The sequence below is a fragment of the Bidens hawaiensis genome, unplaced genomic scaffold (assembly GCF_021521415.1).
Source record: "Bidens hawaiensis isolate Kalapana, Puna unplaced genomic scaffold, B.hawaiensis_p1.1 tig00043662_1, whole genome shotgun sequence".
NCBI lineage: Eukaryota > Viridiplantae > Streptophyta > Magnoliopsida > Asterales > Asteraceae > Bidens > Bidens hawaiensis.
The window spans coordinates 20,049-38,886 of record NW_027497750.1 but is presented as its reverse complement, the minus strand read 5'-3'; the positions used below and the strand labels follow the sequence as shown (position 1 = coordinate 38,886).

The window sequence follows — 18,838 nt, the reverse complement described above, 5'->3', positions numbered from 1 at the left end:
GGATATACGTGATGTATCCTTTTGAATTCCATCTGAACCACATATACCGCTGCTGACATCAACTCCATCTGGTTTCAGTATGGAAATGGCTTCGGTTACATTCTCGGGTTTCATCCCTCCGGCTAAGAGCCATCCGTGTTTGCTCTTGATAGGTGGTAGCTTGAACTGAGACCAATTAAACCCTTTGCCACTGAGACAATAAAACCAAAATCAGTTATTTGTTGAATATATGTAAAAATGGCAATCAAAATCAGTAATGTTTCGTTACCTGCCCCCTTTTGCACTGTCCACGAGAATCCAATCAACTAACGAACAATCTTCATCTGATATGTGGTTCATAAGGTCACCATCCTCATTTGCATGAAGAACATAAACTAATCGTCATTCTTCTGCTAAAACAGGCAATCCAGACCATGATCCATCTCCATGAAGCTGTAAAAAATTATGTTATCAGTTAAAATTTTGAATACAAGTAATTGATCAGAGGTGACAAAATAAGTAGGTTGAGTAGCATGTCAAAACGGGCCGGGCCCGAGTTTTTGCGCATTTGAATTTCTTATATAACTAATTAGTAAATTTAGTATTGTTACAATAATTTTCCAGATATCTGAATTAAATCTATTTAGAAGGTTGATACATTAGAAATAGACTTTGAACGACATTCAGCTCGTTTGACCCGTTCCACTTTCAGCTAGGGGTGCGCATGAAACCGAAATAACCAAACCGTAACCGGAATAACTGACGTAACAAAACAAAAATAACCGAACCCAATAAGAAAACCAACAGTCATAGTTATTAAAAGCCCTCACTTCTTGCGCCTAGGCCCATTTTTTAAGCGAGGCTCAACAAATGCACTTCTTTTTTCTAGGCGAGCGCTTCAGTATTGTCTATGCCAAGAACATGAGAAGATAAAAGCCGAGCAAAAGAAACGCAAGGAGTGCTATTAAAACTTAGATCTAGGAGAGGTCAAAGGCATTATATTGATACATTATATTATTTAAGTTCTGGAATTACATTTGAATCTTGACTATTTTAGAACTTTTGGTACTAATTAGATGATATTAAATGCTATATAATAGCTTTTGTTTATTTTATTTGAAGAAGAGTATTATTTTTCATATACGTAATATATTATAACTTTTTATTCAAGTGCGCTTTTTTTCCTTCAGGCCCTCGCTTTTTTTGCGCTTTGCACCTAGGTCCTAGGCAAGGTCTATGTGCCTTGAGTGCGCCTAGCGCATTTGATAACTATGCCAACAGTTTGGTTTTATCACTTTATGTTTTATAAAGAGCTAATTTTTTGGTTTGGTTACGGTTTTGGTGTCAACCAAAGACAAAAAAAACAAAACTAACAGTTTGGAATTTGGTGCAGAACCGAAGAAAAAACTGACTACAAAAAATTTATAAAAATATTAATTAACAAAAACATATAGGCCCAAAGTTTCAGCCCAAATTCATTATTTGGTCATTTCTGTAATTTTGTTGACTCAAAATATTCAACCTCAAACGACAAACTATAAAAAACAAAATATTAAGGGGCTGTTTGGGGCATTCACATGGTTCGCGGTACGCTCCGGTTCGGGAACGTGGAACGGGATCGCAATTCGCTAGGTGCCTAAAGTTCGGTTCGAGTGGGGGTAGGCTCATTTTGGATCGCTCCGGTACGATGTACCAATTAAACTTGTATGTTTATATGTATTTTTTTAAAATATATACACATTATAAGAAGTACAGGGTCAATTTTAAATGAAAGTGACATCTTCAAGGGTGAAAAGTGTCATTTAAGTTAACAAATTTAACATAACAAACCCTCTAACCCTAATTTCAGCCGACATCATGTTCTTCATCGTCTACACAAGGCAAATTCTGGAAATTTAAATCTGGTGCCTTTCCAAATACGTAATGGCTTTCCAAATTCTTTCTCTTTCCAAAAACTGTTCGATGTTCCCATGGAGTTGGATCGTGTTTTGAATTGATCCTGTTTACGATCCAGAGAGCATCCAAAAAATTAAACCAGACATATTTTCTAAAAAACTAGTTAAGACCTCACTACATCTATTTTCAAGTTTTTAAATTCGCAAATCCTAAACCGTATTAAAAATTTCAATCTCAAATGATGATTACGTTGAGCATGTTTTTGTTTGATGTTTCTCATCAAACAAAACAAAAATAGATTAATGGTTTCTATTGTAGGCTATAAACTTTGTTTGGCTTGATTTGAACTTTATAAAAAATGATGATATCGTTGAGCCTGTTTTCGTTTAAGTATGTATCAGTTTAATGTTTTCTCGTTCAAACAAAATATAACAAGATTAGTTTTCTTTTCTTTGGGCTATAAATTTGTTTGGGTTTTATTTAATTTGAACTTTTAAATTGGTAGGTCTTTAAACAAATAAGGGTAACGTAATATTTTTCCAGATGTAGCGAAATACGAAAACCAACCCAAAAAAAAATTACACTGCCGACAAAAAGTTGAGGGGTAGCGGATGTTACCCCTGCATATAAGGTAAACCCACCCCTGCTTAAGGGGGTCAATGAGAAATTTAATATATAAGTGACTAAAGTGTAATATAGAGATAGTATAAGACCATGTGTAGTCATAAGGCCAAACGTAGTGGGCAAGAGTTGGGGCGAAATGGGGCGACGAAGGGCTAGAACACCCCCCCCCCCCCCCCCCCGGGCGATAATTGGGCGAAAAGGGGCGGGGCGGGGTTTACTTGTCGCCGGGGTGGAGAAGAAAATAATATTATTATATTAATATGACCATTGGTAAACGGTCAAAGGTTTAAAAAAAATTAATTTAAACAATATATATATATAAACATAAACCTTCTTCTTCATTTCATATACATTTCATACATAATTCATACCCAAATTCTTCAAAAAATTTAGCAAAACGAATCCTATAAACAACCCGAACCAACCGACACTCGTGGAAGTCGTCGCTACCATGAGAGAAATCATCAAAAAACAAAAAAAATGTGTCGAGGAACTCAACGATGTCATGAAAGAAACCAACAAACAACACGAAAAGATTGACCAAATGTTGGAATTGTGGGAATTGAGTGAAAAATACGAATCCCTCAAAGCGGCCGGGTTACACGAAGCATTATTGCAACGACAACGAATTGAAAAAATGCGCAAATATTATAGATATTAGTATGTTATTTAGTTATGTTTTTTAATATTTTTAGTTATGTACTTTTTTTTAATTTTAATTCATTATTAGTTATGTTTTTTAATTTTTTTGTATTTCTTTTTAATTTTAATGCATTTTTATTTAATTATTTAAATAAATTGTTTTTTATTTGTTTAGTTTAGTTATAAATAGAAAATAATAAAAAAAGATACTGTGGGCCCAACTTGTAGCCCCTACACCATTACACCACAAAAACAAATTTCTACTCCATGCTGACTGGGCGCCATGTGTCACAATTCGCCCCCAATTGCAACCCCTCCACTACACATGGCCTAATGTCTCACCCCTAGGCATTATGCGTCATGTGACGTCCAGTCAGAGTTATGGTTTTTTTGTAAAAAGAGGGTGTAGTCATAATGTCTCACCTTTGGGCATTATGCGCCATTATGCGCCACGTGGCGCCCAGTCACCTTTACACTTTTTTTTTGTTTTTTATTAAAAGTGAACAAATAATAATAATATTTTATTAAATAAATATTACGTTAAAATAAAAATATTATTAAATAATATTTCATCTTCACCTTTCAAACGCCTATTCATCCAAAGATGTTGGACTAAATCCCTCTTAAGTGAGTTATGTATTTCTCTTGACCGCACGAAATACGCATTTTCAAGTATTTGCTCCATACTTGTTGGTGTTCGTGGTGGATCTGAGTCTGGTATGAAAGTTGGACATATTGCTCTTCCCTCGTCTTCGATGATCATGTTATGCATTATGATACACGCATACATAACACTTTTCATTCATTCTAAAGACCATAGACGACAAAGATTTTTAACAAAATGTCAGCGTTGTTGAAGAACCTCAAAACACCTCTCAATATCATTTATTGCAGGCTCTTGTACTTTCTTAAAATATAGTCGATTTTCATCCAATGGGTCTCTAAATATTTTCACGATAATCGCATACTCTGGATATATTCCATCACCCAGATAGTACCACTGATGGTAGAAGTTATCGTTGGCCCAAAACAAAGCGACGGGAATGGTCCCAGATATGTAACTCTCCAACACATGCGACTGTTTTAAGACGGTTTTGTCATTGTTGGAACCGGGAGCACCAAAGAATGTCAACCAAATCCAAAGGTCTAATGAAGCAATCGCTTGAAGGTTGACCGTTGGTCCCTTTTGGTCACCTCGTGTGTATTGACATCGTCATGCATTTGGACAATTAGCTCATTCCTAATGCATACAATCTACAATCCTGATCATACCGGGTAAACCATGCACCCTTGCATGTGCCTCGTAAAGCCGTTGTAGATCGTTCCAGTTGGGATCTCTTAGATAATGTGGTCCATATAGTTTTAATATTCCTATTTTACAGAAATTATAAAATAATTAAAGTAAGCAAGTGATATAGTTATTTAAAAAAATGAAATGTACCGTAACAAAAATACTCCAAGGTGTCCCGAGTTGTTTTATCGGTTATCTTAAAATACTCGTCGTAGATGTCGGTCGTGTTTCCGTAGGCGAGCACGCGTATGGCTGACGTAACCTTGTGAATAGCCGTGAATCCTAGCGTCCATCGACCGTCCAGCTTTTTGCTTAAATTAATCAAGCTAGCGCTCCAAATCATTGGTGATGCGTATAAATAAATTTGTAGACATCTGAAAGTGACGCCTAAAAGTCTTTGGGTTCTTGTATCTAGACGAGTCGTTGAAGTAATCCGCCTTCAACCGGTCGTTGGCTTCGATACGTTCTCGTTCTATATATGTTCATTTTTAAACGGGGGGTGGACGAGAGCTAATAGAATTCATATAAGTTGTTGCGAGCACAATCGCTCTCGTAACCGTCTCTTCCTCCACGTCATTTTCGGCTTGTCGGTCGGGCCCGATAAATTGGTTATATATAGAAGTAGGAGAATCCATTTAGGGTTTATAGGAAATTTGGTGTGAGAAAAATATAGAGTAGAAAGAATGGTTTATAAATTTGGTGAGTTTTGATTGGGGATGAAGATGCTTATATATGTAAAACAATTTATTTAACGGCATCATAAAACACTACCCCAAAACGCCACACCCATAAAGCCGGGGGGGGGGTGCCCCCGGCGTTTTCGTCCAAAACGCGTTCAGAACGCCACCACTACGGGTGGTCTAAGTATAGGAATAGGATGTGTTAGCGGGCAGGATTTAGTTTGTTTGTTGTTAGCGCACCGATGTATGGAGAGAGGGCATATCCCTGGATTATCGTTGTAACCTTTCCTTTACGTTTTCGTAATTCAATCGTTCGGTCTATTTTGTTCCTATTATCTTCCCTAAATCCAATCTATCACAATCAACACATATCAATTCTTATCGGGAAGCCTCAACCAACCTTAACTACATTTCCTAAATCCGTCCATCTGGCATCAAGATTGGCGAATGTTTTAACCCCCCCCCCCCCCCGAGGCCTTTTTTTAGCTTGAGGGAAACCCCACTTAGAGAGATCGGGTTTGGTCTCTCGAAGATAAAACCCTTTGTGCAACAGTCTAACTTAGGGGCTAAAGATTAACTAAGTTTGACATCATTTGCAAGAATATCTTTTATCAGTTTTTGAAAAGTTATTTTAAGATAAAAATCAAATAATAACACGGAACTTCATCTTTTAAATACATTGTCAAATAATGATATAATAATAATAATAATAATAATAATATGATTGTAAACTAAGGAGGGGTGGGAGCGACTGTGACAATCGTCAATTTCAGGTTAACTCCGTTAACTCAACTCCGTCAATTCAAACTTAAGATCACTAAATCTATAACGTACACTTCATTACATTTAAACTAGGGTTTAAATGACGCTTAACACTTACTACATGTGTAGTCTTTCGGGATTTGCACCGAAACGCAAACAAGTTGACGCAAACGATTGAGGAATAAACTAAAAACGTCAACATAATAATTATGTGATAATTATGTGTTAACATATGTGTTACTTGATTATATTGTGTGTAATGCTAAACAAAAAACAAGAACTAAGCTAGTTAAGTTAGAAAAACAACACTTGAAAGTAGAGGGACTTGAATGTAACTTGTGTGTCTATAAATATAACCTTAAAAATTAAACCCTAACTATTATTATTATTAATCCCAACCCGATCGGGCCCCCCTCCCCTTTGCTCCTTGCTGCCGTCGACTTCCACACACACATACATCAAGAAATCAAGTGTTTAATCCAAGAACTAGGTGCTAGGAAGGTATAATTGATCATCCTTTACATTCTTGTAGCTTAATTTTGATGTTTGTTGGGTTAACCACAAACCCTAGACCTGCCGATTTTGTGTATGTAGATAGCTAACATGATTGTGGTTGATTGAATGATGATTTGATAAGTAGATTGAATCTTGTTGCATGTTGATTGTTGTGTCTTTGATTTGAGTTCAAACACAAACCCTAATCAAGTATGTAATATGTAATTGATGTGTATGAATGGTGTTTATGGAGTCTAGAGGATTATATGGATGCATGATAGTTCATAGATTGTTATTATGTTGAGTTTGGATGCAAACAGATTCTGGACAGAATGTGTATACGATGTTTAAGTGACTGTAACGAAGTGTAACGTGAAAGTTGGTTGAGATTGTGGGTACTGTAGTAAACTAGGTTGAGTCTAGTTTCTATAAAGTATAAGTTTGTAATTTTTGGACAAGTAGAAGTTAACTTTTATGATTTTACAAAACGTTGTGCAAAGCTGAGCTGTTAGACCTGCTGTTAGGTTATGTTGTAAATGTTATATCTCATGAACTACGAGACCAATTGGGTTGGTTCCACTTCTGGAAGTTGACTCATTGAGTTAGGAACCTGACCCAAATGGTCTTGCATTTATTGGATTTTTCGTTTAACGGGAATTGCAAATAACATTATGTTGTGCATGAATCTGACTGTTATGAGTTTGCTGTAATGATTTGATGATTGTGAGAAAACTATTAGGAATAAAAATGTAATAAAATATGTTCTGGAAACCTAAGACATATGTGCTTCTGTGATGATTTTTGGTAAATTAATTGAGTTGCTATGATCGGTGAAATAGTACAATCTTTCTAGTAGGATTTCTGTCTCGGTGAAAATAGCTGCTGAGTTTTTGTGAAAATGCATGAAATATGATACTTGCTAATTTATTATCGTGTTTTGACCAAAATGCCCTTACGGGGAATAATTGCTAGTAGTGTACGTTATGAATACATGACACGTATATGATTGCTTACACATGTAACGTATCACAAATACATAGTTAAAGTCACACACGATTCACAAACGAAACACGAAACATGTTATGTGCATAGGTATTGTGTGCCGGGTCTAGAGACTCGATAATATTCCGACACTTAGAAAAATCTCTTTGTTGTTTTAGAACGTTAGAGAGAGTTTTTCGGTGACGCGCATCTTGGTGATTTATTTTGGGAAATTCTTCGCAAACAGTGAGTTTCACTTTCCCCTTTTTAAACTGTTTTAAACGCTTTTCACTTGGGGGAGATAACATACTCCACAACGCATTTAAGATTTTGTTATAAATTATATATCACTTGTAAAGGCTAAGTGGCAAACGAAACATTTGAAGTCCTACACATCGAACCGGTTAATATTTTGAATAGCGAGTCACTGTTGAGTAGTACTACTGGGTTTGACAAACCCCACCCAACGCTAAACTCGACTGGAGGTCGAGCCGGTGTAATTTTGGCTAACACGTACCATGGTCTGGAGGACCTGGTGACAAGGCACTTACTAAACGAGTCAGCTTCGGTGTCGAACACTTAGTAATACTTGTTGTATAGATTAGCTACCTATCGATATATAATTTGACATAACACTATCTGGTAACGCAAAACGCCGTAACGTGGTTACGCAAAACGCTTAACGCAAAACGCTTAACGCAAAACGCCGTAACGTGGTTACGCAAAACGCTTAACGTAAAACGCTGAACGCAAACGCTAAACGATTTATTTTCTATAACTTGTGAACTCACCAACCTTGTGTTGACACTTTTAGTATGTTATTCTCAGGTAGCCGAGGCGGGCGCGCGGTTTAGGAACATGCATTGATTGAAAACGCTTTTGTCCTGCAAACTTATTTTTAACGATTATCTTTGGTTTTAAGTCGTCCTGCGTGACGCAACTTTTGACTAAAGGTTTTTACGCTTCCGCATTTAATTACTCGTAAACGTTTTTCATGGTTTTGAAACTTTATTTTATGGTTTGATTATAACTGATGATTCCGATCCTGTTAGTTCACACCCTCTGACGGTAAAACTCCGTTAGTGGATTTTGAGGGTGTGACAGCGACCTACGAATAAGGAGGGCTGGGAGCGACCTACGGACGTGGAATTCTCGATTCTAAAGACCAAAATCAACGATGTTGTTGTTGCATGTTGGTGTCTTTGACTCTTTGTTGCTAGTCTGCTGAAAATTCCGATTCAATCATCCCCAAAACCAACGTAGGTCGGTCATTATCCGTTGGTTATGGTTCAAAGGTAAAAGGTTCAAATTATTTGAATTTTTGATTATTTTCGCCCCACCCCAGTTCAAAAGTTTAAGTTCTGCCTCTAAACATTAACTATGTGTATTATATGAATGTACAAGGTTTGATCATTTCAAACATCATCAAAAAGCTTTCTTATGTGTAATGTATTACTGCTATGTCGCATATGTGTGCAAACAAACAAGAATTTATAAACTACCTAGTAAAAGGTTCACTGTACATGTGGGAGGTTAAACGCTCAGAAGGACAAGTAAAATCAGAGAAAAATGACTTGCATCCTCATTTCAAGTCACCTTTTTGAATAGATGCCCTATAGCTTCATTACCGGCATTACCTAGAAAATTTCACATTAATCCTTAGGGATTCACTAGTCACTGCTAGGCCTTCACCTTTAAATTCTACGGGATATGGGCCATATGGCTTTAGCATAAGGGGTTAACAATTATTCTCTCTAGGCATGGTCATGTGAAGCATCTTCATCGGTCCTTTTACATTCAAGATATCATTTAAGATAGACCTTTAAGATTTGACAAAATGATATTGTATAGTGGAGACAATTGGACCTCAGTGATTTAAAGGAAGGAAAAGGTGATTTTAAGTCTTGATAGAAAGAAGTGTTCTATTTAATGATAAACATTTTTGACATGGGCAAAAGGCTTAAGTTTGATGAACCTTGAGAGCTTTAAATTCTTCCATGACGTAGTATAAGTTAAGGTGCTCTCGCTAAATAGCTTTTAATAAATGGTAGTTCGGAAACAAACCATAATCATATATTAAGTCATATTTCAACCATATGAAACAAAGTTTGATGAACCTTGGTATAACTTAACAAAGCATGGTATATGTAGCAATCTCTCTTCATTTGAATCTAACGAGATGCTAGTGACACACGTTGCGGTGGGTTTCACTCATATTTTCAGTCTAAGTAATGATCTATATTTATATTCTTGGACAAAACGGCACATATTTTTTTGTTTATGTCCTGCCGTGATACATGAGAAAGGTTATTGTACGTGAAGTGTTATCATTTTGTTTCCTACATTTTATTTAGCAACGATTTATTACAAAAATTTATGTTCAATTTGCTTTAACTACATTGCAGTTACTCTTAAAGATGTTTTGACTTTTAGTGGTGATTCTTTCAAAAGAAAACGTGTATATACTATTGATTATGCTCAAAAGTATGTTTTCTCAAAGTCAGCTTATCAGAAAGCAATGGGTCAGTATTTGCAAGTAACTCTAAAGACAATATATCTGCAAACTTTGACAAGATTTAAGGTGTTACAATATGCCACAACACTTTTATTAAAATCGACCGAGCTAGAAAACTACATATAGATGTTAGTATGATAATAAAAGTTCCTTAAGTTTTTAGCCACAACTATAAATAATGGGTTTATCAAAAGGCTTGTAGCCTAGTGATATCAATATACGTATAGTAAAAGTTTTTGTTAAAGTGATTAATAGTCATATAGTCTTATAATAGATATTGTTGGAGATTTAAAAGTTTATTTAAAGAATGTGTAAGTTTATTAAAGGGTGTGTAAGTTGGTTGTTAATTCCCAAACTAGTTTTTCAATGAGTTATAATACTTCTCCTAATTCTTTATTTATTTTATTAGTCAAGTTTTCATACTTTTTTAATTGTTATAACCAACCCATTATAATTCTTTTTCTAGTTTTTCTTCAGACAATTCATTCTATTCTTTTTTATATTTTTTGAACGAACCCATAAACTTTTTTTTATTAATCTTCGTAATCAACACAATATATTTCTATGAAAAAATGCACTTTACACGACACATGTTAAGTACAAGCAAAGAGATTCATGCCAAATAAAGTTGGCCCACTACCTATGTAAATATAGCAAATGATACTTCGATAGAAATATAAGAAGCAGGATGCACGGTCCTTTTATCTAAACATTTACTAACAGTAGATGTGATAAATGACTCTACACAGTCTGATTTTAATTTTGTCATAACCTCATGTAATCTAAACTTAGTTATACTAATTTCTTAAAATTAGTAATTTTATTTTTACTCCACCCCTCATCAAAACCATCGATCATGTTGGTTTTTTCTTAGGTTTGTCATGCTCTTTGTGTTTTGTTTAGTTCCTCACATGACAATTTCAAGAAGCTATAACACTTTATTTAAAAAATAAATTCTAAAAATTAATTTCCCATGTATATATATCATCAAAACTTATATATGTATCGTTTATAATTTCATATGCTGAAAATCGCCCTATTTTGAAAAAAAAAGAATATATTAGTAGGTCATGTTGTTATTTATGAAAATACTAGTTTGAGGCCTGTGTATTACACGGGTAATTGATGAAAATTTTAAACTTTAGCCATTAAATGAAATACATTCAACAAATTGATCATATATTGTTAATACAATTACTATTAACATTAAAATTACAGAAATTAGATAACTTAGATTACACAAATATGTTACAAATAAGTAAAAACTTCTCTTCACATTACATTTGTGATTGTATTAATAAGTATATATTGTTTATCAAAAACCAAAATTTTTAGACCATGTTGTAACTCTTTATAAGGTAACATATAGGTATGCTTATAACTCTTGATATAGCCACGTATAGCTGTCGGTGTGACAAAAATAGTTCTCCAAAAACATACAAACTCTAGATAAATGATAATATATCCATGAAATTATTAAAAAAATTATTCATACACATAAAATATCATAGCTTTTAATAAGTTAATATGATGTCATTTGAGAACATCTGTTCATGTTTATCCAAAAAAAACATGATTATCCCAAAAATCATATTACCTACACTTTAATGTTATAATTATTCTTAGAATCTTTAGAATTTGAAATTGATTGATCATAATAAATTTGTTGTCATTAATATTCTATGTATGACAAATTTTTAATTGATTTTATATTTTACAATTAAAAATTATATAATCAAGCAACATAATAACCAAAAATTAAAATATAACAAAATGATTTGTTTCATTTCATATGAATGTAATTGCCAGGAAAATGACAAATACATACTAACCTTATAAATGTGTTCAAATAATAGTGATTATTCCGAGTTAGAAGAATTATAGAATATTTAAAGTTGCATAAAGCGAAGGTAGTGATTCTTATATATAATAGTTGGAAGTAGGACTATCACTTTTACCCATGACCTGAAACCTAACCCAAGAAAACCTGTACCCAAACCCAAACTAACCCGATCCAAGAAACTCGAACCCAAGAAAATACTAACCCGAACCTGAACCGAAGTAATTCGAGTCGGTTCTTGGTTCAGAATTCTAGGTTTCGGGTCAAAAAAAATAAAATTTTAGTTTTTAAATCATATATATATTTTTAGGTATTAAAAGCTAAGTATTAGTCGTTGGCTTTATCAGGATTTAGTCCAAGTCGATTGTTTTCATTCCACATATAATGAATCGATTGTTTATTTTTATTATTTTGAATATAAACCATCATAAGCACTTTAATTATGTACTAACCAACATGTAACACTAACATAACCTCAATTCGTTGTATTTGTATAAAAATAAAAAATAATAAGTTAACATAATATAGGAGTTGTGTAAATAACTGATGAAAACGACATTCTAAATTTCAATATCCTAAATGATTTTTGGAAAATGAAAATAATGGAATGGAATTGAAACAATTTTTTTGGTTTAAAATATCAAATGCTTTTAATTAAGTAACTTATCTTATGAGGCATATTAAATTAAATATATTTGAATATATAGAAAAAAGTATAAATCAAGTCATAAAACATATGTTTCTGAAATATTTTGGTCTGATTTATGAAAGAAAATATTGAAAACTAAATATTGATCTTTTTATTGCTAAACCCTTTATATTACACAAAAAGTCATATAAATAAATGACAGATTGTTCATAGAGTAAATCATTATACATAAAGATTATAATTATACTATTCAACTTCAGTAATTTAATGCTAAACACCAAGATATATATATATATATATATATATATATATATATATATATAATAGGTGTTCTTCATGTTTGTAGAAAATTAAGAAAATACATATTTCATGAGTACAAATGCATATGAGAAAATTTTAAATCCAAATTTGAAATCAGTCTTATATAAAAAATTATGTACTTCTGTTTGAATCCCTGGTTAAAAACAATTGTAGTTCACCATACAAATCCAAATTTTTCGACAATAAGACACCTTTATTTTATTTTTTTTAATTTGCAATTACTTGTGACTTTCAAATTTTATTTTAAGAGGTCTGCAACTTTAATTTTGATATTTTTCTTATTTCATCAGTAATGTAATTAATGAATGAATTAGTTAGTATTTTTATTTAATAAGCATAAACTTGAATTCATATATTGAAATAACATAAAAGATAAGAACCATATATGAAAATTTGTTGAAAAAAGATGAGGAGGGCTATGAGCTTGACAAGTGGCAAAAGTTATAGTATTTTATTAGAATAGATAGATATCATTAAGTGTTTTATAAAGAATATCGGAATGTTAAATTTGTCAAAAGTGCGTTAAGAATATTAATGCTCATACCACTTGGTGTAAAATATATGGTATATTTAAGACATGGGTTTTGTTACTTGGGCATTAAAGAATGTAAAGTCTACCTCGATCCTATAAACATATTGCACTTTGACACACAATTGAGACGGATGAGTAATTAAACATTAAATGGATAAGAAGTTGTATGTAATATAATTAATCAAATTATTTGACATTAACCGAATGATTACATGATCATACATGTACATACATACATTTGAGTCCCACGCCATCAAGGTTTGGTGGCCTCTCATGCTACACCATCTAAAACTCACACATCCAATGAACACACATAAGTAGTTATTACAAAGCATATCCCTATTTATATTGACATGACATTTGCGAAAACCTCCTATGTTCTATATGTGAAAACTAAGTAGTTTCGCATTACACTATCATCTTGTAGTTTTCACTTTCCAACATGTAGAGCTCGCAAGTTTTCACACTTCTTGCGGGTTTTCACTTTGCAGGAGTATTCTTCGGGTTTTCTCATTCACTTGATATTGAAATCCACATATTTAACCCACCAATTTCCCCGTTGGATTATGAAATCAAGCTAAGATTGACTTCGTCAAACACCTTCACGAATCACCCCACCACCCAACACCAGTACTTCGGGTTTTCCCCTCACATTAAATGTTGCCAAATTCAAGTCTTCTTATCCGTTCTAGGATATCAATGTCTTGGAAAATGATAAGGGTTCCAAATTCGATTAATTATCACGACATCATTTGATTCCAACTCGTTCAATAATCATCCCCATCTTATGAAGCATTCTCCGAATACTCAAAGCTCAAATTGTCCGGTTTCAATTTTCGCAAGACCAAAACGAATGTTGTAAAAATAGAATCTTGAACTCGTTCAAACATAGCAAAAACCCGAACGATTAAATCACAAATTATTTTGCGAAGACGCATGGATTTTGACAAATCACCCTCTCTTCTTTTGCAAAATATGACCAAAACGCCCTTGGCATTTGAAATTAATTATGACCCGAAGTTAGACCCGTAAACATAATAACTTGTTGAAACGCCATAACCCGATCAATTTTGACTTGTACGATCAATCCCAACTTTAAACAATACCAAATTGCCCTTGATGTAAAACAGGCCCGTTTGACTTTTCGGGTCAACAATAACCAACTTTTTCAAAATTTGTAGTAACACTTCATTTATCCCAAACTATTCTTTAACCACATATCAATTGCAGCAGCTAAAATGAATTTCAATTTAGGCTGTTGTAGACTTCATCACTGTTGAACCCAAATTTACTTTTCAAAGTGACTTTCAGCTTTAACCATCACAGTCTCAGTTATCATAATATGCTCATCATAAAAGGTCACCTACGATTAAAGGTGGCAAATGGGTTGGGTTGGGTTGAACGAGTCATGGGTTGAAATGAATCATGGGTCAAAACGAGTATGGGTCAGAATGAGTTTAGGTCAAAACGGGTCAATTAGAAAAAGGGTCGTTTTGGTTTGGGTCGAACTGGGTTTTTTTTTTTTTTTTTTTTTTTTTTTTTTTTTTTTTTTGTGAACGAGAATAACAGCGGAAACATTTTAGTTTTTTTAGATTTTTCGTTTTTTATTTATATTTTAAGTTATGATTTTTTTATTATTTTTTTTGAATTTTTTTGAGGGTTTTCTATTAAGATCAAAAACCCTCAAAAAAATATTCAAAAATAATAATAAAAAAATTATAACTCAAAATATAAATATAAGAGTAACACAATTTCATTTCATGGTAGAAACATAGATATTACATCAACAAAAAAAGTAAAAACACTAAAATGTTTCATACGTTGTCCTCGTTCCATAAAAAATAAAATAAAACCCACCTAGAATTGAACCGAAACCGAAAGAATCGACGAAAATGAAACAAATAAACAAAAAGCCAAAACCGGACCACATCAATCGAAATCGAAAAAATAAATCAAAACGAAACTATAAGAATTCAAACCGAATAAAAACAAAACTGAAAAAACAAACAAAAACGAGTCCGGAATCGACCAGAAAGAAACAAAAGAAACCAAAACCCAACACGTCACGAGTGAAAACTCGTGTTGGCTTGAAACCTGAACCGAACCCGTTCCAATATGAAACCCGTTTCGTGCCGAAACCTGTCTTGTACGAAAACCCGTTCCGATCCGAAACCTGTCACATTTCCTTAGAACACTAACCCGCATCGACTCATTTCTTTGAACTTGTCGACTCATTTTGACGCGAAAATAAAATGATGGAATTTCAAATGACTCATTTTGACCCATTTAGTTAAAACCTTTTACCCAAACCAACTCATTTAACTTTTAAAACAACTCAAATTATCTCATTTGAAAGGGTTAGGGTCAAGATTGCTCCCCTACCTACGATCCTATCTGATCATCGATTGTATTCGACAATTTTCGCATCAGAACCCTAAATTAGAGTTTTCGCTATGTAAAAGATCACAAGTTTTCGCGTCTCAATCTGTTTACGTATTCGGAAGCTTGAACCAAAATTACCTTTTTTTTAATCAACTTGTTCCGACTCTTAACCCATTCTGACCCGAACCTGTTTTGACGTGTGACCCAAACCCACTCGACTCGACAGTCCTACTGGTGAATCATAATTGTTAAGATTTTGATTTAATAATCTTACTATTCTATTTTATCCTTTGATCTCACATAAAAATTATAGAATCATGACTTGAATAATGTTGTTTAATTAAATGACTGAATTAAGAAAACACAAACATTACTATAACTTTAAAACAGAAAATCAATTGAACTAGCAAGTAGATAAACTAGATAGTTTAGTGCCTTTAAAAGAAATTGTGTTGAAATATATCATTACATAAGAAATTAGTAACAAATTTGCAGAAAACTTAAACCCATATTTTGTAAGCATATGGAAGAAAAAATCACTACAAATTCAAAGGTTAATAAAAGAATTAAAAAAAAATTCTACTTTCAAATGTTGGCAAAAACTATAGCTTTGCTTTTATTCTACCAACTGCTGCTCATCTATAAGCATTGCTCCACCCACCGCGGCAGCTTCTCACGGTCACCACCCCCGTACCTCGGCTTCTCCGACGAACTATACAACCCAACTCCCACCGACGAAACATCCTTAACCAAACTATTCACCCATGAAACATCTGGCTCATGACCAACATTCATAGGTAAACCATTTCTCAATCCAAATGATGCAGACTTTCTAAACTTATTAGCCATGTCACCATTAAACCCCCAATCCACCTTCCCATCTGGCGAACCCCATTGCGAAATTGGCGAACCCACGGCTCCCGCACCGCGGTCAATGAAGCTTTGACTGCGTTGTTTCGAGAATGCACCTGACCTTGAGTTTATCACTGCCTGGGCCACTGTGGCCGATGTGTCAAAAGCGAAATTTGCCGGTTTTCGTATGGGAGAAGACGAGTAATTCGATTGCAATTGGGTGGATCCGAAAACATCATCGAGATTAGTCGGAGTTAATTCCCCAAATCTATTGGAGTAAACATTTGAACCAAAATCATCAATCATGTGTTGTTTATGTTGTTGTAAGCTTCGCATTTCCATATCTCTAGCATTAAAAGAAGTCCTCAAACGACTCCCCGAAAGTTGCAGCGCTGGGGGAGTCAAATGGTTCTTGGTTTGCCACCCGTTCACCGGGGAAATAGTTGGTGACATGGGTGGTGTCGAACCAAGAACCATTGAGCCCGAGCTCTGACTTTGATTCTGGCTCGGGCTCATCAAACCCATTTCAGTTGAGGAGCGTTCAACTGAAATGGGTGAAGGGATTGCCGATCCTGTAGAAGCATACAAGGGTCGCAACTCTTCAACCTTATGCGCAAAAAACAAACTTTTCGCGCACAAGACGTCTCATCTTTACACAACCGTGTCTTGTACTGAGCCGGGTGAAGCCACGACTCAAACACCCCGTGCGCGTACTCACAGGCGTCCCCGTTCCCGCAGCTTCCTTTGTGAAACTCTGGGCACGCGACACACGTGTAATTAAACTTTTTAGGGTCCCGCCTTCGCGCGTTCTCCCCGGGATGAACAAACGGGCACTCGGTCCAGTCATGCGTATAAGCTCTCGAACACGGCTTCACCTTAAACGTATACATCCTAAACTCATCGGAGTGAGTTTAAGGTGGCAGTTAGACCTGCAATGCTATATGGAACAGATTGTTGGGCCATCAAGAAGGCACAAGTGCGGAAGATGGAGGTAGCAGAAATGAGAATGCTACGTTGGATGTGTGGGCACACAAGGCTAGACCGAATAAGAAACGTTGTGTTTCGTGAGAGATTAGGGGTGGCGAACATAGCAGACAAGATAAGAGAGTGGAGATTGAGATGGTTTGGACATGTAAAGAGAAGACAGACGACGAATCCTGTTAGATCCGTAGAAAACATTACTATAGAGGGGAGGAGGGGTAGAGGACGACCGAAATTGACTTGGGATGAGAGGATTAGGCATGATTTGATAGACCTAAACCTCTCTGAGGACATGGTTGAGGATAGGAATTCGTGGAGAAGTAGAATTAAAGTTAAATATTTTTAGAGAGAATTGAATACCTTAGGGCTTAGACTTAACTTATTTAGGTCACATACCATAATGGTATTTCCCTTACATATATTATTATTATTATTATAATTATTATTAGCTTTTATATAGCTGTTAAACTGTGATCTTATTATTAATATTATTATAATTAGTAGTAGTTTTTATATAACTGTTAAACTTTGATTTCCTTTATTTTGCTTCATACACATGTACTTAGAGCCGAGGGTCTCTCTGGAAGCCACCTCTTTATTCCTTTGGATAGAGGTACGGTGTGCCTACATCCCACCCTCCCCAGACCCTACTTATAGCTTTGATGTCGGTGGGATTTTACTGGGTATGATTGATTGATTGAATTGATTGATCCTAAACTCATCGGAACCGTACAACTCATTATTAATATCCGGCAAAGATACATCCACCGGATACTCCTTCCTCACCGGAGCAACTTCCTCCAATACAAAACCTTTCAATACCATCTCCAAACCCTTTCGAATACTCGCTTTGATTCCACGAGCAATCACGTCACCGGGTTTGTTCCCGTTAGCATCCGGCAAGCTGACGTCAGCACCGTTGTCAATTAATAGTTTAGCAGCTTCAACTGACATCGGAGACCCGCCGGTGGCGGCGCGGTGGAGGGCGGTGGCGCCGTTGGTGGCGGAGGTTTTGTTGACGTCGATGTTATTGTTATCGATTAGATGTTTTAATATTTGATTGCTTCCGTAAAGGGAAGCAATCATTAATGGGGTTCACTGCAATAACCCCATTGATTTGGATGAGATTTTCCTTCCGTACCATAATCCGACGTCATCGACACAGATGTTGTGTTGTTAATACGAACCCTGGAACATCATCGGCAGCTGCTAAGTCGAGTATTTCATTAGAACCATATTTGTTTGTGTATGTTGGTGAAGAGGTAGGTCCCAGCAGAGCCCAGTTGGACCCGCAGGACTCACCTTGAAGAGAGACGTCTGCGCGGAAACCAACTGGATCCGCAGGACCCACCATGCTCAGAGACGTGACGTCCTTACGCGCAGTACGCAAGCTGTTCCCGCAGGAAATGCCTCCCA

General features: G+C 35.0%; 1 protein-coding gene across 1 annotated transcript; it reads right to left on the bottom strand.

The window, feature by feature from the left end:
- Positions 1–16,228: 16,228 nt before the first annotated feature.
- On the bottom strand, positions 16,229–18,508 carry LOC143594468 (zinc finger CCCH domain-containing protein 29-like). The gene is made up of 2 exons (XM_077073780.1): positions 18,151–18,508; positions 16,229–17,013 (listed from the first exon to the last, which is right to left on the bottom strand). The coding sequence occupies exons 1-2, from the start codon at positions 18,506–18,508 to the stop codon at positions 16,229–16,231; spliced, it is 1,143 nt and encodes a 380-aa protein (XP_076929895.1).
- Positions 18,509–18,838: the final 330 nt, after the last annotated feature.